The 24,387-nt window shown below is 46.3% G+C and overlaps 2 protein-coding genes across 3 annotated transcripts in view; one reads left to right on the top strand and one right to left on the bottom strand.

Moving 5' to 3' along the window:
• Positions 1-14,977, bottom strand: part of ANAPC16 (anaphase promoting complex subunit 16) — an 80,770-nt gene extending 65,793 nt beyond the window's left edge. The window contains exon 1 of the mRNA XM_056113537.1: positions 14,973-14,977. The gene's annotated coding sequence lies outside the window, so the exon portion shown is untranslated. The remainder of the gene's footprint in view (positions 1-14,972) is intronic.
• The window catches only part of ASCC1 (activating signal cointegrator 1 complex subunit 1), a 101,437-nt gene that overhangs the window by 52,089 nt on the left and 24,961 nt on the right, over positions 1-24,387 (top strand). For both annotated transcript variants that reach the window (XM_056113534.1, XM_056113535.1), the window contains exons 7-9: positions 3,715-3,834; positions 18,890-19,014; positions 22,483-22,568. In XM_056113534.1, coding sequence (XP_055969509.1) covers positions 3,715-3,834; positions 18,890-19,014; positions 22,483-22,568 — 331 coding nt within the window. The remainder of the gene's footprint in view (positions 1-3,714; positions 3,835-18,889; positions 19,015-22,482; positions 22,569-24,387) is intronic.

Here is a 24,387-nt window from a genome sequence, read left to right as displayed (position 1 = left end):
TAGGGTTCATCAAGTTCCCATTTCCTGTACGGTTCTGTGAAAGGAGTGAAGGGTATAGAAGACAGGAATGGACAAGGAGTGAGTCGGGGGCTGGAGTGATAGCACAGCGGGTAGGGCGTTTGCCTTGCAGGCGGCCGACCCGGGTTCGATTCCCAGCATCCCATATGGTCCCCTGAACACCGCCAGGAGTATCTCCTGAGTGCAGAGCCAGGAGGAACCCCTGAACATTACTGGGTGTGACCCAAAAAACAAAACAAAAAAAACAACAGGAAAAAAGATGGAGTGAGTCGCTGGCCTCATGCACTTGAAGCCATGTGGCGAGGTGACTTGTAGTTAGGTTTCAGTTTGTTGTCGCAAGACCTTTTCTGGTTGAAGTGTAGTTCTGTCCAAAGGGCTTCGAAGGAATGCAGAATGATAGGGTTTTGCTTATCATAAAGGTAGTATTTGATGATTATAGAAAATTCCCAAATTACAGAAAACCAGTAACGTTGCATGTCATCTCCACTCCCTAAAAAGAACCGCCATGAACACTTTGGTATATAGATACTCCCATGCTTTGTTTGTTGTTGCTGTTGTTGGGGGGGTCACACCCATCTGTGCCCTGAGAAGGGGCAGTTGGGCAGTGCCAGGATGGGGCAGGTCATGCCTGGCCCTTGCATGTACAGTGCATGTGGTCTGCCACAGAGCCACATGCCACCCCATCACATAGCTTTTAATATGTCCCCCCCACCCCCCGTGAGATACTGTTTACTTACAGTAAAATACACAAATCTTAGCAGTTGTTGAGTTGAATAAACGTATAAGCCACGTTGCTGCACCCAGATTGTGGTGTTGAACATTGCTGTCAATGCACAAAGCTCCCTGGGATCTTTTCCAGAAAATTCACTTGTTCCAGAAGTAACTGTTCTGACTTCTGTCGCTGTGGATTCCGTGTCCCCAGAAAGACTCATTCATCATATATCCTTTTATGTTTGGAGGGTTTTTTGTATGTGTATGTGGGGGGTGTGGGGGGCAAGGGAGCAGTGACAGACACACCTGGCCTTCTCATGGACTTCTCGGTGAGAGTTACACTTGTCAGTGCTCACAGGCTTCTTCCAGCAAAGTGCCCCCAACCCTGAGCATTGCTCCCCAGGGTACTTGCAGGACCACACAGTGTCAGGCCTTAAGACTGTTTGGGCAAAGGGCGCTCCTGCATGCAAAGCATGTGCACTAACCTTTGAGCCATCTCTCTGTCCCCTATAAGGTAAAAGGTAAAGGTAAAGGCCCTCCCGTTGATCATCGATTTGCTCGAGCGGGCCCAGTAACGTCTCCATTGGAGACTTTGTTGTTACTGTGTCTGGCATATCGAATACTCTCGGTAGCTTGCCGGGCTCTCCGAGAGGGGCGGAGGAATCGAACTCGGGTCGGCCATGTTGGCCGCTTGTAAGGCGAACGCCCTACCCGCTGTGCTATCGCTCCAGCCGATAATTCAAAATATTGTTTTTGTTTTGCCACACTTGTTGATGCTCAGGGCTTACTCCTGGCATTGCTCTGAGCTCAGGGATCACTCCTGGTGGGCTCATATGGGATGCCGGGACAGAGTCCTAGGCACTATTTAAGTGTGACTCAAAACCAAAAAAAATTATAAAGAAGACTGAGATTGATCCCGGGTCTTCTGTGTGCGAGGCAGGTGCTTTACTCACTGTATTATCGCTCCGCCCCCTAAACTTTTAATAGTTTTAACAGCAGTGGGTGGTGATCATTGCCTCCATCCTTTATTTTTATCAAGGCTGCAAAATGGTGATAATATAATTCCATTAGTCAGCGTTTATCAGTTGAAATTCTCCTGTCAGGAAGAACTTTCTTTTATGAGCTATCAGTGATTATGCAATTGAATTCATACTTCTTTTCTTTCTTTCTTTTTTCTTTCTTTTTCTCTTTGAGTCACACCCGGCCCTGCGTAGGGGTTACTCTTGGCTCTGCACTCAGGAATTACTCTTGGTGGTGCTCGGGGGACCACATGGGATGCTGGGAATTGAACCCGGGTCGGCTGCGTGTAAGGAAAATGTCCTACCCACTGTGTTATCGCTCCAGCCCCCATACTTATTTTCTAAGTTTGACCAAGAAATTGAATTGCTTGAACAAAGGAGTCTCATTATTTTTTGGTTGGGGGTGGGGGAAGTTTGGACCACACTTGGCAGTGCTCAGGGCCTACTCCTGGCTCTGTGCTCAGGGGGCCACGTGGTGCCAGGAATCAAACCAGGGTCAGCCACATGTTGTACAAGTACTTTAGTCCCTACAGTACCCCGACCCCACAGAGAGTTTCTATTTTGTGGGGAGGGGGCTCTGAGGATGGTTCATATGTGGTGCTGGGCATCGAATCCGGGTTGACTACATGCAAGGCAAGCACCTAACTGCCCCGTACTGTCTCTCCTGCCACTGTCAAATTGCTCTTAAAGGTGTGATACAGTTAACACCTCCACCATTGTAAGATGAGCGAAATAGTGCTTGTAACTTGTAGAAATGAGGGAGTAAAACACGAGCTGGGTAATTAGTATCTTTATCTCTACTTTGATAAATGTCACGACACTGACACTATCCCAGTCAGTCAGAGCTGTCAGTGTCTTGGCTTTGACAAGGGATCGGGCTGCACCACCTGAATTTGCAAGTACTTGTACTTTTCCTTTGTGTGCATTGAACATGTATTTGGGAATCAGCAAATGAGATAATGTTGCTAGTAAAACTAGGAAACCTCAGCAGCTTAAGTTTTGTATTATTTGACCATGTTTATTTATTTATTTATTTATTTATTTTTGTGCTTCCACGAAATTTTATTTATTTATTTTTTTAATAGTTTATTTCTTTATTGAATCACTGTGGGAAAAGTTACAGAGCTTTCGGGTTTAGGTCTCAGTCATGTAAGTATCAAACACATTTCCCTTTACCAATACTTATTTTTAACCTTGAACCCCAATAGAACCCCACCTCCCACCCCTCCCAATTCCTGTGAGGCAGATGAGTTCTAGTTAATACTCTATCTACTTTGACTAGATACATTGTTTCGATAGAAGATGCACAATTATTGTTTAGAGTTTACGACCCCCCCCCAATCAGATATGCTGAAACAGCGTTGTGAAATGATTTGCTTTCTACAGCTTGGTTTAAGAATAAAATGATGTCGCGTGGCCGCGATTGCAGCCGTGCGGTTTTGGATTTCTGCTGTTTCACTTATTAACCCTGGATGTATTTCTATTAAAAGTTAGATAGTTAGGAGATTGGTTTCTGTGCTGCTGCCCCCCGCCCCCGGCTCAAACCTGCTGTCCACAAGGCTCCCGTGCGGCCGCCATCTTTCTTTCCAGAGAGGATTGGGCGAATGGAGCAACACCCTTTCCCCTCCGGGCAGGCATGCTGGCGCGGTTTAACACATAGTCCATTTGCTTTTCTGCTCCAAGCGGGTGGCTCTCTGTGCTAAGTCCTTGTGCCTCCGGGGCCGTGGCCGTGCCGGAGAGCCACTCGTGGGGGCCAGCTGGTGACCTCGGTCGGGCGTGAAGGACGGCCCAGAACACCCCCTTTCCCATGAGGCCCCTGCTGCCCCCCGCCCCCAGCTCAAACCTGCTGTCCACAAGGCTCCCGTGCGGCCGCCATCTCTCTTGACCATGTTTATTAGCCACGTTTCACAATCTACTAACTCCCAGCTTCAACAATGATCAAAGCACTGTGCTTTCCTCTTTGCAGTGACATTTCCGGGGGCAAACCTTTGGAAGTGGAGATGTCGGGGATAGAGTACATGAATGACGACCCTGGCATGGTGGATGTCCTTTATGCCAAAGTCCATATGAAGGATGGTTCCAACAGGTACGTTCCTGCAAGGCTGTTTTGTTTCACTCAAGTAGTTGTTGTGAGCAAGTCAGTTTGGGGATCTCATGACTATAAAGAGTATGTCCTCTTTTTCTTTTATAAAAATATTAGTGAGCTAATGCTTTCTGTATTATTTTGTTTTGTGGGGACCCTACTTGGCCTCTTCTGTGCAAAGCATGCATTCTCTTCCCTGGGTTGCATTGCCAGCTGACGAAGAAGCATCAGGCTTGAATCATCGATCCTGAGAGTGACAATCTCGTTTTAATGTGAATCAATGCTTTGACGTCTGCTCCAGGGCTCAGGAAGGGTATGGCATCATAGGATGATAGTTTCACAGTGTGCAATGCAGTTCTGATAAATGCCGGAACAAAAGGGGATGATAACCATCAAGATTTGTAGGACTGTTAGCAATTATTGTACATAAAATGCTAGAAGTGAGGCCTGGCACTTTAACTGCATTGTCAAAAACATACATCAAACACGTTTCCCATTTTTTTGTTTTGTTACTGCCACACCTAGATCCCATTCGGGATCTTCAGACTGTTTCTGGAGTGAGCCATAGCCATTTTCAGTTTGAATTGTTTTTTTAGGTTCCAAAAGGTCTTTCTTGTAGTGCAAGCCCAATTCCTTCCTTCCTTCCTTCCTTCCTTCCTTCCTTCCTTCCTTCCTTCCTTCCTTTCTCTCTCTCTCTCTCTTTCTTTCTTTCTTTCTTTCTTTCTTTCTTTCTTTCTTTCTCTCTTTCTTCCTTCCTTTCTTTCTTTCTTTCTTTCTTTCTCTCTCTCTCTCTCTTTCTTTCTTTCTTTCTTTCTTTCTTTCTTTCTCTCTCTCTTTCTCTCTCTCTCTGTCTCTCTCTCTCTCTCTTTCTTTCTTTTAGGAGTACTGCTATTTATTCAGCCATTGATTAAGCTGATTGAATTGGCGAACCCAATTTTAACAGGAAGTTTGTGTGTGTGTGTATTTTTTTCGTTAGGTCAGGGTAGAACAGAGCTTGTGCTGAACCAGAAACTTAGAGAAAATTGGAATCAGTTGGCAGGTTCTCAGGATGATTTGCCTGGATTTGGCTGGCTTGTCTTGTAAGAGTTTTTAAAAGTCTCAATTGAAATTGGTAATTTTAATTACCGCCTACCTCAGTTCAAATGAAAGTGAATTTTAAGAGAGAAATGATGGAAGAATGGTATGAAAACAGTGGGGTGGATGTTAAAAATTATTTTTTTATATGTCTGGACCAATTTTTTAAATTTCCTGTATATCTAGAGACCTAGTATGTGCCTAAGTAGTAACACCCTCCCTTGAAAACAGGGATACATGGACTGGAGAGAGAGCTTAGTGGGCCGAGGACTTAATTTGAGTGTGGGAACCCCAGGTACTTTCTGTGCATCTCATCCTCCCTCAGGCACTGCCAAGAGTGACTGATCCCTTAGTACTGAGCCACTGTGGCCCCAAACCAAAAAATTAAAAAAAAGAAAAGAATAAATATAAAAGAAATACATTGCTAGTTAGCAGGAGATCATATACAAGGGTAGCCCCAAGTATTACTATGGTTAGGATTTGATCTCTGCTATGGATTATATACTTTGTATTCATTTTAGTGTGTGTGTGGTGGGGGTGGGGGAATGGTGCTCAGGAGTACTGGAACCCCCTCCCCCACCATGATTCTCAGCTGCCAGGCTGCTGGTTCATGCAGGGCCCCGAGGATGTGATGCTTCTCAGCCCCGTGGCGCCAGTGCTGAGGACCTCAGGGCTCTACCCAGGCGTGGTGCTTGGGGACCACGTGACGTTCAGGAGCTTGCCGCTTGCAGCTGTCCTACTCTGGGCCCCATTTGCTTTGCAGTCTAAGGAATATTACTCAGATGCCTGCACTGTTGTGGGCCTGCGATGGGTAGGGTAAATGACTTTGCACATTTGGAAACAGAATCAGACAGTAGTTCTCAATTTTTTTAATGTCATAATCTCTTTAACGTCATAAAAATTAAGGCCACCCCCCCCCCACCCCAGGCTGGAGGCATATAGTGGGTAAGCTGGGCAAACCCGTGTCTTGCCTGGGTTCAATCCCGACATCCCATGTGTGCCCCCAAGTTCCACAGGAGTAAGTCTGAGCACCTCCAGGCGTGACCCCCCCTTCAAAAAAATCAAGGTCCCCAAAGAGCTTTTATTTATGTGTTCATTTATTTTTATTGAATTCCACGGTGAGATACAGTTACAAAGCTTTCATGTTTGAGTTTCAGTCATACAGCGATCGCACACCCATCCCTCCACCAGTGCATAGTCTCTGTCCCCAATATCCTCCCTCACCCCCATTCAGCCCTCCCCTGCCTTTATGGCAGGCAATTTTCCCCATATTCTCTCTCTAACTTTTTGGTTTGCTAGAATTTTCCTTATCACCATTCAAGCCTGCCTGCCAGGGGCAGATGCTAGATAATTTATTTTCTATTGCTTATTATGAATATCATGAGAGGTTGCGGCCGCACGCTTCTAAATTGTAAAATTGGAATTGGCTGGGGTCCAGAGACGTCTCTGTAGGGAGCTAATCCATTTTGAGATTCACTGGGAGTCTCTGGACCAGGACTGTTGATGCACTGAGATGGCGCCTGGAGGCGGATTGTGGGCACGACAGCCAGACCCCAAGCGGGCAGGGATGCAGGGAGGGACGGCCCTGTCCCTGCTGCTGCCATGAGGCCGGGAGTCTTAGTCCTGGTGCCTGTGTACCTGTGTTTTGCTTCTGGAAGCTCGTGGCCATCAGGGTTTCATCTGGGGCAGGTGGAGAAGGCACACCCGCTCCATCCTAGGTGCCCCGGTAGAATTGGCTCGGTATGGGGTCCAGAGACATCTCCTGCGAGCTGCTGTCTTCTGGGATTCACTGCTCTGGTCTCTATTTATGTGTTTTATTTATAAATACTTACAACCTTATTAGAAATTTAGTATGTTAAAATCGATGAGCAAATCGATGATCAACGGGAGGGCCTTTACTTTACTTTATGTTAAAATGATGTTGGTAAAATCAATGTCACTGTCCTCCTGTTGTTCATTGGTTTGCTCGAGTGGGCCCAGTAACGTCTCCATTGGAGACTTTGTTGTTACTGTGTCTGGCATATCGAATACTCTCGGTAGCTTGCCGGGCTCTCCGAGAGGGACGGAGGAATTGAACTTGGGTCGGCCAGATTGGCTGCGTGCAAGGCAAACGCCCTACCCGCTGTGCTATCACTCCAGCCTGTTGGTAAAATCATTCATTATTTAATATTTTAATGAAAAATATTATTTTCTGTTGTTTTGGAGTACTTGGGGCCCTCCTGGGCTACCCCAGCAATGTTTAGGGGCATGTGGTGCGGTGATCTGATGGGGGCCCCTGCTTGGAAGACATATGCAGCCCCCCCTGCAGTCTTGCCACCCCTTTCTGTTGCCCTTTAACCCATTACCTTTACCTTGCATGTGAAAGGGACTTTTTCCATTGGTCACAGGTTGTGCCTGCTCTAAGCTCCAGACCGACCCCTAGCGGTCCTTGGGGGCCATGTGCTCTGCGAGTGATTGAACAGAGGCCTGCCGCGTGCTAGGCCAACACCACAACCCTCTCGGGGCCAGAGGCAGTCTCTGGCGCCTTTAAACTGTGCATAATTCTAAGACACTCACCATTTAGGTAATCATTAATTCATTGAGTTCGTTGAGCTATGCACATCTTCCGGAAGTTGACACATTTCCATGTGAGCTACTAAAAATGTGTGTCTGTATACTACTAATCTCATAGAAATTTTAAGCATTGGGAAGCTGTCAAACTAATGACTGCAGATACACGTTTTCTAAAATTCTAATTTTCACTTGAAAGCTCTTGAGTTTTTTTCATTGGCAGAAAATGCTGCCAATTGTTTTTCTTGAGTTCTTTTTTAGGAAAAAGAACTTTCAAATAGCTAAGTCTGAATAACCATCATTTGACTGTCAGTCATTCTTTCAAGTGAAAATGGTGCTTCCTAGACAAAGAGGCGAGTTCAGCTTACAACTCAGCTAACCTCCCAGGCACTTTACTTCCAGATAACTGTCTATCCAGATGTAGGTACTTTATGCATATGACAGTTTTCATCACGGGAATATTAAAATAATTGTATCTTTTAACCTGACGATGGAGGTTTTCATATGTGCGATCGTTATTCCTGCTTCAGGAGAATGATAAGGTAAATGACTCTGGCTTTTTGTTGTTGTCGTATGGAACTTTATATTTAAACACTGATTTACAAAGTGCTCGCAGTAGTTGTTTCAAGTATTCAATAATCCAATACCAGTTCCACCACCTGTGTGCCCTTCCCTCCACCAGTGTCCCCAGCCCCCTCCCCCCAAGCCTTAGCTAACGCAAAATAGTTTATTTTGCTTATTACAACGTATGTCTCATAATGGTGTTGTTGAAGTCTTGGCCTGAGGATTTCCTGAGCTGTCAGCTGTGACTCGGGCTTTCTGTGTCACTGTTTTCACTCAGTGAGCTTAGTGGGCTGCTGCTCAGTTTCCCCCTCTGATTTGCTGTTTCTCCTGGGTCATCAGCTCTGTGAAGCTTGGGAGTGTTGCACAGCTGCATGTGTGGCCGCCTGCCTACGGGGCTTTGGAGCAGGGACATCAGCTGCAGGTGTCTTCTCTCAGCTCTGAGATGGGTTGTGAAGAGGGGGTCATTCTCTGGCAGTGGCGGGAGCCAGATGAGGGTGTGTGGAGTGCTGGGCCTTTGGCAGGGTGGGAACAGACTCTGGTTTTTTATTTATGTTAGTTTTTTGGGCCACGTGGTACTCAGAGGTTGTTCCTGGTAGTACTTAAAGGACTGTGCAGTGCCAGGGATTGAACCTGGGCCTTCTGAGGCAAAGCATGCGTCCCCCGTCTTTGAGCCCTCTCCTCACATGTCCCCCACCCCAGTCCCTTTTTAAGATTGAAAATATGTGGTAAAGAACATACCACGAGCCACACACAATTTGAAGCTGCTGCTTTAATTTATACTGAGTACTGGCTCTTCTACCCGGTGTTGTATTTGCCTGTCAGTGCAAATTTCATTGCCGTGAAAAGGGCAAACAATATCGTATGGCTGTCATCTCATGGACTCCCTAAAAGAATCGCAGTCACCTTCGTATCATAATGCAGGAAACTTCCGGTCTAAGTAAAATTTTACTTCAGTGCATTTTGGGGGGGGGGTGTTGGGGAACATACCCAGCCATGCTCAGTTACTGCTGCTGGCTCTGCAGTCAGGAATTACACTGGCGATGCTTGGGGGACCAAATGGGATGCTGGGGATTGAACCTCGGTTGGCTGTGGGCAAGTTGTGTCCTACTCGCGGTACTCTCTCTCTAGCTCCCATTTCTGCCATTTAAAAGCAAACCGTCCCTGTGGGAACGGGGGCTTATTTAGCTCTCGCTCATCTTTTTCTCTGCGTTTTCTCTTAATTGCTGGGATGCTCACATTCTTGGTGGAGCTCACCGAAGAGTAGCGTCGCTTGCCCCAGTAACCTGCAGGGCCCACACGCTGAGTTAAGGTTGCAGAGTGGACGGTGGGGCTTGCTCCTCACACACATCCTGAGCAGTCCTCACCCCAGTAAGACACACAGATGGCCGCACGGCATATGAGAAAGGGCTCTCCAGGCACGGTTTCTTAGGGGAATGGAAATTAGAGCGACAGTGAGATTGTCACCTCGCACCAGTGAGAAGGCCTCCATCCAAAAGGCTGGGCACAATCAGTTCTGGCGGGAAGGCCATTGAAAGGCACCCTCGTCACTTGTGGAAGGAATGTCATCTGCTTCAGCCTTGGTGGGAAATGGTATGGCACGGTCTCAGAAAACAAAAACTGCTGACCTGATCGGGTGATTCCACTCGATCTAGCCCAGGAACACAGAATCACTAATCAGAACACATAGATGTGGACGTTCTGTTCATTTGCGTGTGACTTTCAGTAGCCACGGCGCAGAAACAACCCACCTGCCTGACGTTAGATGGGTAAGGCGACTGTGGTACTGCACACAGTGGGATGCTGCTTAGCCCCAAGGTGAAGTCTTGCCCCTTGCTCCAGGTGGCGCGTCAAGTGGAGCACGTCAGAAGGACAGAGACAAATCTGCGTCATCCCACTTGTGGAATATAAAGAGTCGAAGCCGACTGACGATGAGGCTCAGTGGTCGAGCACTTGCCTTGTGTGCCGAGACCCCCCTGAGATGACTCAAATATTGCAATTTAGACGGGGGGAGGGGGTGGGGGCAGAGTCAGGGAGGCCTCTGTGGGAAATAGATTCTGGATCAAGATCTTACGTAAAAGTTTGCGGGCGAAGGGTGGTGGGAAGGTGCTTCCTACCTTTTGTTCTTAGCAAAAGGAAATATAGGTCAAAGCTGGGGCAGGAAAAGCCTTGGAGTTCTAGGTGTGGGCGAGGCATCATGGAGAAGCAGAGTGGCCTTGTGAAGAGCTGAGAGGACCTGATTTAGAAGCAGCAACAGATAAAACCAGGCTCAGGCAAACACAATCACTGAAGACAAGTCTACCTCCAGATAAACCATGGCGGGGTAAGGACAGAGTACCTTACAGGAGTCACGTACACAGGATGACAGCTTAGGGCTAGTGAACTTTTCAGTGGCAGTAGTGGAACCAAGTCATGACAGAATGTTTTCAGCAGAAGTTAACTGTCAGCCTAGGATTTTGCACTCAGAAAGAAAAATCTTTCTATTTTTCTCTTTTATGGTGCCAGGGATTGAAGCCAGGTCTCACACATGCAAGGCTTGTCACTGGCCACATCCCTGGCTCAGGAAAAGAAGAAAAACAGGTGAAATAAAGACTCTGAGAGATGACAGATGCAAATTGCTTCAGGAAAGGAATTTCTTGAGGGACATACAGATGCATTCTGAGGAAGGAAGCTTCGGAAGTCCTGTTTTCGTGGGATTGTGTGTGAGTGTACGTAGGTGAATGGTGATGAAGCAGCCCTATGGAAAGCTGAACGCTCAGTGGTGCGCTGCCAAGGGCCACCTGTGCTTTGTGACTGTATTTCTGGGAAAGGACAGTGACTCCAGAAAGCCTTGAGAGATTTAAGTTTAAAAAAAAGAAAAGAAAATAAAGGATGGCATGAGATGCAGAAAGGAATAGTGAATGCACATAACGGAAATATTGACAATATATAATAATTGTTTTATTTTTCAAGGTGATTAAATAAAACTAATGTATTTAACAAACACACATGTCAGCTAACAGTATGCAGTTCAGGAGTAAGGGGAATTCTGGAGTTGAAATATTGTTGTTTTTTTATTATTATTTGAGGGGGAGAAGTGTTAAGATATTATTTTACTTTGTTAAACTAAATGCAATAGTAAAAATTTGGAAGTGCCTTTAAAAATAGAGTATAGATCCCAAACAAGTAGGAAGAAAAGGAACAAATTCGAATTTAATACAGAAAGGGACTAGGAACATAGACAAATGTAGGATAAATAGAAATGAAAGAGTACGATGATAGGAGGAAGTCCAAACATGTAACCATTCATTATTAAGGTTGAAATAATGGAAAGAAAAAAGATATGCTAGTTATATATAAAAGAATATTGGCATAACAGTATCAAACACGATAGGCTTAAAGGAAAAATATTCCAACATTATTAGCAATACTGAGGATTATTACATAGTGATAAAATTCACCAGTAAGACAGAATTCTAGATTTGTATGAATCTAATTGAAGTACCTCAAAATAGCCAGATTTGTATAATTAGTTCGTATTGGGGAGAAGGGCTGGAGCGATAGCACAGCGGTCGGGTGTTTGCCTTGTGTGCAGCCAGCAGACGGAGCCGGGTTCGATTCCTCCACCCCTCTCGGAGAGCCCAGCAAGCTACCGAGAGTATCTCGCCCGCATGGCAAAGCCTGGCAAGCTCCCCGTGACGTATTCGATATGCCAAACACAGTAACAACAAGCCTCATGATGGAGACGTTACTGGGCCCGCTCGAACAAATCTAACAACGGGACAGTGCTATTGGGGAGAAACTGAGGAATCCATTCTTATAGGAGGTGTTTGTAACATCACTTTCAGTCATCGGTAGGTCAAGCACATAGAAAAACTGGTAAAGGTACAGAAAATTTTCCCAGGGATGTGACTCAGTGACCAAGGTCATTCCTTGCATGCATGAGACCTTGACAGTCTGCTTATCAGAACACACACACACACACACACACACACACACACACACACACCCGCGCACCAGTGCACACATACCAGAAAATTTTATCAAATAGCAGTATAGTGTACTCATCTCTAGAATTATATACTTAGTGTTTAGAAAATTTACAGTGGGGCGTTGCCCTCTCTGTCAGTTTCACCGAGACCGACTCATTCCCCAGTTTCTTGTCAGTTGATTTGGGATTCAGCACAGAGAAAGGGTCTCCATCAAGTGGCATATGTAGACTCACAGTTGGATGCAGGCGCATGAAGATGGGCTTTGGCAGCTGCATCCCAGATTCCATGTGGTGGGCCATGTGAATAAGCCTCCTGTGGCCTCCATGGTGGCTGTTCCTGGTGGGTGGACCCAGCCTCCACCCCCACACAACTTGGAGGAGGCAAGGAGACTTGCCTTGTCATTTTGTTTTGTGTTTTTGGGCCACACCCAGCAATGCTCAGGGGTTCCTCCTGCCTCAGCTTTTAGGAATCACTCCTGGCCGTGCCCGGGAGACCCTGTGGAATGTGAGGGTCCAGCTTGGTTGACCACATGCAAGGCAAACCCTTCCGCTGTCCTGCCGCTCCTGCCCGAGAGTGCTGCCCATCTTTTTATTGGGTTTTTCTTTTTGCTGTTAAGTTGTACGCATTCTTTGTATACCTTGGATATCAACCCTCTAGGTCTGTGAGATGCAAGTATCTTCTCCCATTCAGTACGCTTTTTTTTTTGTCTCTTGGTGTATAGAAAGCGTAATTAATGTAATGCCAAGTTTTTAACTTTGGTTTTTGTTGCGGTTCGGGTCAAATCCCCCCAAATATTTCTCCCATTAATATGAGCCAGTTTCTTTCTTTTTCTTTTCTTTTTTTTTTTTTTAATTTTATTGAATCACCGTGAGATAGTTACAAGCTTTTATGTTTGGGTTACAATCACACAATGATCAAACACCCATCCCTCCACCAGTGCACATTCCCCACTACCAATATCCCCGGTATACCCCCCCTTTCCCGCCCTCCCCCTGCCTCCATGGCAGGCAATATTCCCCATACTCTTTCTCTCCACTTTTGGGCATTCTGGTTTGCAATACAGACCCTGAGAGGTCATCATGTTTGGTCCTTTACCCACTTTCTGCACCCATCTCCCATCCCGACCGATTCCTCCAGCCATCATCTTCTTAGTGATCCCTTCTCTATTCCAGCTGCCTTCTCCCCTCCGTTCATGAGGCAGGCTTCCAGCTATGGAGCAATCTTCCTGGCCCGTGCATCTACTGTCCTTGGGTGTGAGCCTCAAGTTATGTTAGTTTATATTCCACAGATGAGTGCAGTCCTTCTATATCTGTCCCTCTTTTTCTGACTCATTTCACTTAGCATGATACTCTCCATGTCTATCCATTTATAAGCAAAGTTCATGACTTCATTTCTCCTGACAGCTGCATAGTATTCCATTGTGTAGATGTACCAAAGTTTCTTGAACCAGTCATCTGTTCTACAGCACTTGGGTTGTTTCCAGATTTTGGCTATTGTGAACAGTGCTGCAATAAACATATATGTACAGATGTCATTTCTACTGTGCTTTTTTGCATTCTTGGGATATATTCCCAGAAGTAGTGTTGAGGGTCATATGGAAGCTCAATTTCTAGTTTTTGAAGGACTGTCCATATTGTTTTCCAGAAAGGCTGGACTAGTGGGCATTCCCACCAACAGTGAAAGTGTCCCTTTTCCCCCACATCCACGCCAGCAATTGGTTGATTTGTTCTTTTGAATGTGTGCCAATCTCTGTGGTGTGAGATGATATCTCATTGTTGTTTTGATTTGCATCTCCCTGATGGCTAGCAGTGTGGAGCATTTTTTCATGTGCCTTTTGGCCATTTGTATTTCTTTTTCGAGGAAACTTCTGTTCATTTCTTCTCCCCATTTTTTGATGAGGTTCGAGTTTTTTTCTTGTACAATTATCCTGGTGTCTTGTATATCCTGAATATTAATCCCTTATCAGATGGGTATTGGGTAAATATTCTTTCCCATTCTGTGGGCTCTTCCTGTATTTTGGTCACTGTGTTTTGAAGTGCAGAAGCTTCTCAGTTTGATGTAGTCTCATTTGTTTATGTTTGCTTCTACTTGCATGGTCAGTGCTGTTTCATCCTTAAAGATGTTTTTAGCTTCAATGTCGTGGAGAGTTCTGCCTACATTTTCCTCTATGTACCTTATGGATTCATGTCTGACATTGAGGTCTTTAATCCACTTTGATCTGACTTTTGTTCCTGGCATTAGACAGAGGTCAGAGTTCATTTTTTTGCAGGTAGCTATCCAGTTTTCCCAGCACCACTTGTTGAAGAGGCTTTCCTTGTTCCACTTCACATTTCTTGATGAGCCAGTTTCATTTGTGTTATTTTCTATTTACTTTATACTTTGGGATTTCAATCCATTGTGAATGTATTTTTATATACGCAATTAGGGAGACTAGGAGAGCTTCATTCTGTCGTGTGTGCCTGTCCAGTTTTTCCGAGTTGAAGAGCCTCCTTTCTTCATTATATGGTTTCTGTTTTTTTGGGGGGGGTGTTGGTATGGTTTTAGATCTCTTGTGTTAAGTATCAGTAAATACATAGGCTTATTTCTGGATTCTGAGTGCTATTTCATTGATCTGTGCATTTTAACTTCAGTACCCTATGATTTTACTTTATTTTTTTACTTTTGGGGTTACACCTGGCAGTGCTCAAGGGTTACTCCTGGCTCTGCACTCAGGAATTACTCCTGGCAGTGCTTGAGACCGTATGGGAAACCGAGGATCAATAAACCCAGGTTGGCCGCATGCGAGGTAAACGGCCCATCTGCTGTGTCTCGCTCTGGCCCCGGTACCCTATAATTTTAATCATGCTTTGTGATTCATTTATAGTCAAATAAGAATCAATGGGAAATTTAAGAATTGAGAGACTATCTTGTTAAAAATATATCGACATATTGTCAAATATAGTATCTATAGCATTAAACTAAGTTTTAGTGATTGTCCTTAAAAACCGCTACGTTTTCTTAATGGAATGCTAAAATAGCTATCACTTATTAATTCTTTTGACAACTGTTTATTGAACACCTATTCCATGTCGGTTAGAATTTAATTTAGGTGCTAGGGTAAAGCAGTTATTAAGACAAAGAGTCAGTCTTGGTAGGATGCTTAAGGAATCTGTAACAGAGCCAACCTACTGCCAGGAGATGTGGGAATTCTTCGTCCTGGCTTTGAGCAGCTCAGCCTGTCCGTGATTCACGTCCTGTAAAACGAGCAGGCTAGACTAGGACCCCTGAAAGCTTCCAGTACCTTCCAAGTTCTGAGTCTGTAAATCAAACAGAAATCTTCATTCTCCAGAAGACCAAAGCTGGAACTGGCTGCTTACATTGGTCTATTTAATTTTTTCCCCTAGTATTCCTGCTCCTTGTTCCTAACTTCCCGTACCCAATTAATTTTCTTTAATAGAACATTAAATAACATCACTCTAGTGAAAACAAGGTGTTATTTTGTTGTGATTTGTAATTGAGGGGCAGACTTTCGTCATGCTCAGGCTTCAACTGTATTGTAATATTTAGAGATATTCCAAAACTCGATGATTCTTTGATGGTCTTAGATAATTAAAAATAACAACAGCAACAAACAACTTGAGACACAATATAATTCATATACGCATGTACAATTAAACCAGCTAACTACAAAGTTAATTGCGTATACTGTGTGTGTATGTGTGTGGGGGGGGGTTTGTATGTGCATGTCGCTGAGGTATGTTGAGACAAAACCATTTTTGGGGGGAAATTAGTTTCTTTTCTTCATCCTTGCCTCTCTCTATATATATATTTTTCTTTTTGGGTCACACCTGATGATGCACAGGGATTCCTCCTGGCTCATGCACTCAGGAATTACTCCTGGCGGTGCTCGGGGGACCATATGGGATCCTGGGAATTGAACCCGGGTCAGCTGCGTGCAAGGCAAACGTCCTACCCTCTGTACTATTGCTCCTGCCCCACCAATACTTTTTATTGATTTGCTCTTCTCGTTGCCAGTTTAAATTCTTCTGGAAAGGCCTGGGGAGAGAGCTCAGAGGGCTGGAGTGCATGGTTGCATGTGCAAGCATCCAAGCTCGGACCCCAGCACCAAGTGTTCCCCTGAACATGACCAAAAATATCATTGGGGGACCCTGAGCACCACAGGACCCAACAACACAGATTTCCCGGCCCTACCTTCTGTGGAAAATGCCAGCCACACTGCCAGGCTGTGCACTCTGTTATTACAGAACTGTTCGGCCATGAGTGCTGCTTCTCCCTTCTAAAACTTTCCTGCTCCAGGGGTCTGGAGCGATAGTACAGTGGGGAAGGCATTAGTTTGCCTTGCACGTGGCCGACCCGGCTTCAATTCCCAGCATCCCATATGGTCCCCTGAGCACCTGCTGGAGTAATTCCTGAGTGCGAAACGAGGAGGAACCCCTGTGCATTGCCGGGTGTGACCCAAAAAGCAAAAAACAAAAAAACTTTGCTACTCTATCAAAGTCAGCTTTGAAAGTGGGCTAATTAGCTGATGATTCCTTTTCACAGTTCTCCGTGGCTGCTGCTTACAGGGCCAGAGAGAGCCTCTCTGACTGTCCTCTTCTGGCTGTATCTAGCACAGTTGTGTTAATTGGCGATTTTCCGGAGAAGCTGTGCTCTTACATGCTGTTGCTTCTTCCTTCCCTGGTTTTAACTATGAACCTTCAGTGGTCTTTCAAAGTCATGTTGATTTCATTTTGCAGATTCCATTTTTTCACCAATCAAATTCATGAGTTAACTACAGGCAGTAGGTACTAAAAGCCAAATGTAATGGTGTTATTGGCAGATACAAGACAGACCCGACACACCACCCTGGAGCATCCAGACCAGTAAGGGAAGCGTTTGGCCAAGTTTGTAATGTCAAGGGACCATCCTGACAATGCTAAATAAAGCCAGGCGATATTTAGCATAAATATAAGGGGCAGCATATCAGAGAAGGGCAAAATCGCTACTCATGAACATGGGCGGGGGTGCAGTGGGGACAGTTAGGCTCCTTCGTGGAATGTTGGGATTTGAGTTGGATCTGGAAAGCTGATGAGATTGGCACAGGGAGAGGAAAGGAAGTGGAGTGGGGAGTCTCAGGGGAGAAGCAATTTGGAGGCGGCAGCTGTGAGTTGCTAAGTGCTGGAAGCCGGAGAAGCAGCGTGTGTGCTGAGGGGTTGAGGTTGGAGGCTGCAGCAGAGGCTGTGACCGAGAGGGGTGGGGTGGGGTGGGGTGGCATCTCAGAACTGGGAGCATCCTGAGGACCCAGAAAGTGATAATGCTTGAGGCAGAAGGAAAACTGACTGTTCCATTTCACCGAACAGTGGGGGAAATGATCTGATCTGTGGGGGAAGCAGGAATTTGTTTGGATTCTTTCAAAGGCTGCATTGAAAGAAATACTCTTCATCCTGGGGCTGGAGCGGTAGTACAGAGGTAGGGCAGTCACCTTGTACGCGGCTAACCTGAGTTTGATCTCTGGCATCCCATATGGTCCCGTGAGCCTTGAAGAGTGATCCCTGAGCTCAGAGTCAGGAGTCAGCCCTGAGCACCCAAACCCCAAACCAATCGCTCCTTTTCTAGACCTCTGGCTTCATCTGCTGTTCTTCCTCTAGCGCCCAGCCCTTGCTCCCTTTCTGAAGGGCCTGGCAAGGACATTGGCATTTATCGTGTTATTATTCTTAACTTACCGTTGTTCTAAAGATTCTTGGATTGCTAGATAGTACTTAGCAAAAAATACAAAACAAAAACAGTTAAGAGAAAGAAATGAGAGTTTTAAGAAGATTAACTTAGAATTTGGGAGCCTGAGCAGTAGGAACGGGAAGGGAACCTGCTGTGCTCTGAGATGATTCCCCCCGTGGTCTGGCTTGTAAGGGACTCTCTGCCGAGCCCGTGCTCATGAAGGGAGGGGACAGGAGACCCCGCAGACTGGGATGGGAGTGCGTGTGTGCACCCTACCCGCACACACAGACTCACACATACAGACTTACACACAAGCACAGAGACACACAGACACACACAGAGACATACACAGACACACAGAGACACATGCAGAGACACAGACACACACAGACATACACAGAGACACTCACACAGACACATAGAGACACACAGACACACAGAAGATACACAGACACACAGAGACACACACAGACACACAGATACACTTTAGACACACACAGATACATACAGACACACACAGACACATACAGACAGACACACACACACCTATACTACTCTTACTTTTGGGTTGTGGGTCTTGCAGGGGTTGGTAGGGGTTGCTACCCCTTGTCTGCGGCGCTTACACACATTCTGGCTGTCATGCTCGTGGTGGTTCCTATGGTGCGTGGAACTCAGCAGGGCAGCAGGCTGGCCACTGCGCTCGTCTTTTGTGTGGTTTTGTTTCGGTCAATGCCTGGCGATGCTTGGGGCATCCTCCTGGTTCTGTGCTCAGGGATCACTCCTGCGGTGCTCAGGGACAATATGGAATGCTGCGGTCGAACTCAGGTTGGCGATGTGCAAGGCCAGCTTCCTGTGGGCTGTACAGTCGCTCCGGCCCTCATATAGCATGCTGGTGATGCTTGCTCATACCTGTCTGTGGTGGACAGAGAGCATTGAGGTGTGCAGGAATCCCATATTGCAGTGGGACTGGGCAGCTCTGAGACCCAAACTCATGTTTTCATACTTGCAACAGAGCTGCCTCCACCCCCAGGCCCCTCCTCCCGCCCTCCTCCAGCCCCACAAGACCTGACTGACAGCCTTTGCTGTTCCCTCTTCCTATGCAGGGCCTTGTTTGGCGATTGGCCCAGTGCAGGCGCACTACAGACGTTATTGAATTGGCATTTAGGGACTTGGTAATATTTTTCTACTCCTTTCTCCCGTTTCTCCAGGCTGCAGGAGTTGGCTGACCGAGTGCTGGAACGTTTTCAGACATCTGGATTCATAGTGAAAGACTGGAACAGTGTGAAACTCCACGCCACAGTCATGAACACGCTCTTCAGGAAGGACCCCAATGGTAAGTCCTCTGAGCTACACGGTGAATTGCAAAGGCCTTGTCACGTCGCTGGGTTTGGATGAAAGGGGCCATCCAGGGGTCTCTTGTTCCTTGTTCCTTTAGGCCGCTGCCTTGTTTGGATGAGCGGTGGAAGTGGGCAAAATGCTATGAAAAGAAAAGAAATCAACAAACTTTTTTTTCCCTGTCATCTCGGGTTGCCAGATGTGGCAAATACAAGTGTAGGGTGTGAGGTGAATATTAGGTGAACACTCATCATTTATTTTAGTATAAATGTGTCCCATGAATCCCGTGGTGATTATTGGGGAGAAAAGGGCAGGGAAATTGGTGAGTTCGGACCGCGTTGGACCCTGGCTCTCTGCTATGGGCAGTTCTGCCCTCTTCTTCTGCCACGAGGTTTCTGCTCTGATGGGGACATTTTTGGTTTACTTGATTGTCACAATTAGGGGACTGAGGGTGGGTTGCTGCTGGCACCTATGATAGGCCAGAGATGCTGTTTAATTAATACTCAGCAGCCACAGGCCAGCTCTCCTCCCAGCCCCAAAGCTCTCCCCCGCGATTGTCAACCGCAGGGGCGAAAGTGATAGATAGTCCAGTGGGTAGGGCCTTGCCCTGCCCCAGTGACCTGGCTTCCATCCCTGCCTCCACAGATGGTTCCCCAAACCACAAAAGGAACCCACACCCTTTGGCAGGGACTCTCCAGTTTCCTCGTTCCTAGAGGCAGAGGCACCTCCCGTCTTTTCTATCCTATGAATTTGCCTTTTCTGGATTTCCAAATGAATTGAATCGCGCAACGTGTGATCTTCTGCGATAAACTTCTTTCTCTGCATATTTGCAGGGTCCATCCATTTAATACTGACATGCGTCAGGCCAGTATTTGTTGGACCCATTCCCGGCAGTGTTTAGGCCCGGCAGCCACCAGGGTTCTACGTGGTAGTGTTTGGGGAGCCACGCGAACCCATGGAGTTGAACCAGGGCCTTGCAAGCTCAAGCACATCCTCCAGTTCTCGCCCAAGCCCCTTGCTTGACGTTTTTCCTTTGGTTTTCGGGCCACCCCTGGTGTGCTCTGGGGTTACTCCTGGCTCTCCACTCAGGGATTACTCCTTGCGGGACTCAGAGGATTGAACCCAGATGGATGGCATGCAAGGCAAGCGCCCTACCCGCTGCCCTGGCTGGCCCCCCCTTGATTTTTCTTGATGACTGAATGATATTTTGTCGTGTGTCTATATTAGATCTTATTTGTCCATTAGTCAGTCAGTTGACAAACATTTATGTTGTTTCCGCTGTTATCTATTACAAATAATGTGGCAGAGAGCAGTTATGTACGAGTTTCATATGGGGGCATATGTTTTCTTTTCTCTTAGCTATATACTAAAGAGTGAAATTGCTGGACCCCATGATAGCTATGTGTAACTTTTTGGGGCCCTGCCAAACTCTTTTGCAAAGTAACGACACCACTTTACTTTCAGTTTCTCTACATCTTGTCCAACATTCGCTATTGTCTGTCATTTTGATTGTTAACATCTTTCTGGATGTAAAGTGGATGTACTCTGGTTTCTTTCTCTTTTTTATGGCTCCCTTTTTTATGTCCAGGAGCCTGGGGGTCACTCCTGAGGTCAGTGCTCAGATCAGAGGATGCAGCACTGCTTGGGCCTGTGGTACCAGGAGCCCCCAGGACCACCCTGGCAATGTCCAAGGTCCTGCAGTGGCCCCTCATGTTCCCGAACCCCTGTATTCTCTCCCTCGTCCCTTGATTTACTTCCTTGATGGCAGAATTTACATATATTGTCAAGCTGTCATTGAACATCATTGAAGTTTAAAACACTGTTTTTATTAGTACTTATTCAGTATGAGTTTACTTGAAAGTTTCCTCTCAATTATTGCCCTCTTTTTCTATGAAATATCTGAATGACAATAAAAGCCATTGATGTGAAAAAAAATTGTAACATATGCCTGGGATGGGCACAGGAAATACAGGTCAGCGGGGTCAGCACATGCCTTGCGTGTGCGGCCAAGTTCCATCCCTGAAACTGCTTCACTCCCACCCAGTGTGTGGCTGTAGCCTTGGAGTCCCCAAGCACCTTGTCGCCAGCCCCTCACACTGACCCATTGGCTCACACTGCCCAGCTGAGTTTCCCTGGGGGTGACCTGCTGGCCCCGAGCATCCCTGGGGAGGGACAAGAACCTTGTGTGGGACAGTGACCTTTGATGAAAGCAGCACTCCTCACTAAAGAAGCAGTCCCAGGTCCCCGAGCATCAGTCCAGCAGGCTGGCTGAACCGTGTCAGGCTCAGACAGGTGGAGGTGTAGTTTATAAACTAGGCACTCTGGGTATAGTTTATCAACTCTGAGGTGGTCCCTGCTCATGGGAAAGAGATCTCGACTAGAGTCCATTGGTAAGCAGGAAAGGGTAAATATTTCAGAAAATGTTCTGAGAGCCAGATAATTACTGAGGTTGCTTTGAATCTTATTTTTTGAATTGGTTGAGGTGCTGTGATTTATAGTATTGTTAAATACTGTAAGTTTCCAGCATCACGCTCTACACGTGCATACCCACTTCCCTCCCCAAACGACCTCAGTGCATGCCCTTACCTTTTGCTTTGAGTTTTATATCTTATTTTGACTTTTTCACTGGGAGGATAGAAGGAGGATAGAATAGAAGGAGGCCCCGCCCTCCCCGCCCTGCCTCCAGTGATCCCCTTCATTTTATATCCTTTTTCTTGCTATGTTTCACTGGCATCCTTCGGAATGCACTTAATTAACCCAAGGAGTTAGAACACAGTTTTGATGAGCTCATAGATTTGCTGCATTTCTGTTCATTATGTCTAGGAGGATACATCCTGTTCAGGTAGAGGGAGTCCTTAAGTCCAAAGTATGACCTTAAGTCCAAAGTATGATCGTCGTAATTTTGACTAGTTAACATGTGAACTTTGCGTTTTTTTTTTTCTTTAAAAATGCCTGCAGAGTCAGAGAGATAGTACAACAGGTAAGGCGTGTGCCTTGCACCTTAGCCAACCTGGGTCTGATCCCCAGCAGCCATGTGGTTGGTCCCCCAAGTACCAAAAAGAGTGATTCCCTGAAAGCAGAGTCAGGAATAAGCTCTGAGCACCACTGGGCATGCAGTTTACAAATTGTAGACTGCAGGGAGCCTTTGGAGATCCCCTAGTCTGAACCTCTAACTTTGTGTACGAGGAACTGAGATCCACAGAGGGGAGAGGCTTTGCACAGAACAGAACTCGTTTCATTACTAACATTTAGTGTTGGATGAATTAATGTATATTGAATGAGCCGGTGATAAAGCTGAGATTTCGATGCTGAGTCTCTTGACTCACACAGCCTGATATTTTTCTTTCCACATTATGCCAATTTCTGTAATCATGAAAATTTTGCTCGTTGACCTATAGAAATCTAAGCGAAACAGCAGATAAATAACCCAGCTTCTCCTCTAACATTATCTTTGGAATATTTACAGCCGAAGGCAGGTACAATCTCTACACAGCGGATGGCAAGTATATCTTCAGGGAGAGAGAATCGTTTGACGGCAGAAACATTTTAAAGGTCAGTATGAACAGAGTGAAGTGGGAGCTTTTGGGCACATGTCCTATAAAGAGGAGGAAAACAAATTCTTGTAGCAGCAAAGTGTATTTCCATCATGCTTTCTAAGAGGATCATTGATGGAAAGCTAGTTATATGAAAAACAAAAAAAAACCTTGTTTTAATATCCTGGACTAGAATTCTTTTTGACTCCTTTAAAGCTGTGATACCTTTGTAGTGTTTGCAGTCAATCTAAGAAAACTGCTTGGATTCATGAGTATAAGTTGGTATAACCAGGAAAGATTTTCTCAATATTTAACCTCTGGAGACCTGACTTGGCATTTTTCTTTTTCACTTTTTTAAAAAATTTTTTATAACTTTATTTATTGAATCACTGTGAGAGCAGTTACAAATCTTTTGGGTCTAAGTCTCGGTCATACAATGAAACACCCGTTCCTTCACCAGTGCCCATTCTCCACCTCCAAAAACCCCAGTATACCCCCATCCCACACCCTCCCCCTGCCTGTGGGGCAGATGATTTCCACATTACTCTCTCTCTACTTTGATCACATTCAATATTTCGACACCAGACCCACCATTATTATTTGAGATTTTACCCCAACACTCAGATCTGCTGAAAAGGCAATAGTAGACAATTTGTGTTCTATTGCTGGTTATGAATGACAGATGATGTCGTGTGGCTGCAGTAGGACCATGTGATTTTGAAATTCCGAAATTTTAACACTTAAATCTGAAGGGATTTCTGCCAAAAGCCACTGGGTTTCGAGATTTGCTCCTGAGTCTCTGGGATCATGGCCATTGAGCAGCTTGATCAGGAGCCAGAGAGGCCGTTTGTGGGCGATGACTTGGGGTCTCGTTGGGGAGGGGAAGATAGGCCCGGCTCCACCCCCATCCCGTGAGGCTCAAAATGCCTCGTCACTGCGGGCCCAGACCTGACTGTCCAATGGCTTCTGGAGGATGATGGCCACTGAGCCGCCAAGGGGAAGCAGGCAGAGGAACAACACCCTTTCCCCCCTAAGGTGGACCGGTGACAGTAACCTACTGCGGGGTCTGGACGTATTTCTGCCAAAAGCCACTAGGTTTCGAGATTTGTTTCTGAGTCTCTGGGATCAAGGCCATTAAGCAGCTTCATCAGGAGCCAGAGAGGCCGTTCGTGGGTGATGACTTGGAGTCTCATTGGGATGGGGAGGACAGGCCCGGCTCCCCGTCCCCTTTCCTCCCATCCCGTGAAGCTCAACAAGTTTCATCATTGTGGGCCCAAGCCTGACTGTCCAATGGCCTCTGGAGGATGACGGCCACCGAGTCACCAAGGGGGCGCAGGCGGAGTGACAACAACCTTTCCTCCCTGGGGTGGCCTGGCGACAGTAACGTACTATGGGGTCTGGATGCATTTCTGCCCAAAGCCACTGGGTTTCGAGATTTGTTTCTGAGTCTCTGGGATCAAGGCCGTTAAACAGCTTGATCAGGAGCCAGAGAGGCCATTTGTGGGCGATGACTTGGGGTCTCAGTGGAGTGGGGAGGACAGGACTGGCTCCACCCCCATCCCATGAGGCCCTGTGTGTCTCATCACTGGGAGCCCAAACCTGACTGTCCAGTGGCCTCAGAAGGATGGCAGCCGCTGGGCCACCAGGGGGAACAGGCCAAGACACAAAACCTATTCCCACCTGGGTTGGCCCAGCACCGGTGACTTACTGCAGAGACCAGACGCATTTCTGCCAATAGCCGTTGGGTTTCAAGATTTGCTTCTGAGTCTCTGGGATCATGGCCATTAAGCAGTTCGATCAGGAACCAGAAAGGCCTTGCCTCCAATTATATAGCTGAG

Source organism: Sorex fumeus, unplaced genomic scaffold, assembly GCF_029834395.1.
Source record: "Sorex fumeus unplaced genomic scaffold, SorFum_2.1 ptg000020l, whole genome shotgun sequence".
Classification (NCBI taxonomy): domain Eukaryota; kingdom Metazoa; phylum Chordata; class Mammalia; order Eulipotyphla; family Soricidae; genus Sorex; species Sorex fumeus.
This window is presented reverse-complemented; position numbering and strand designations above follow the sequence as displayed.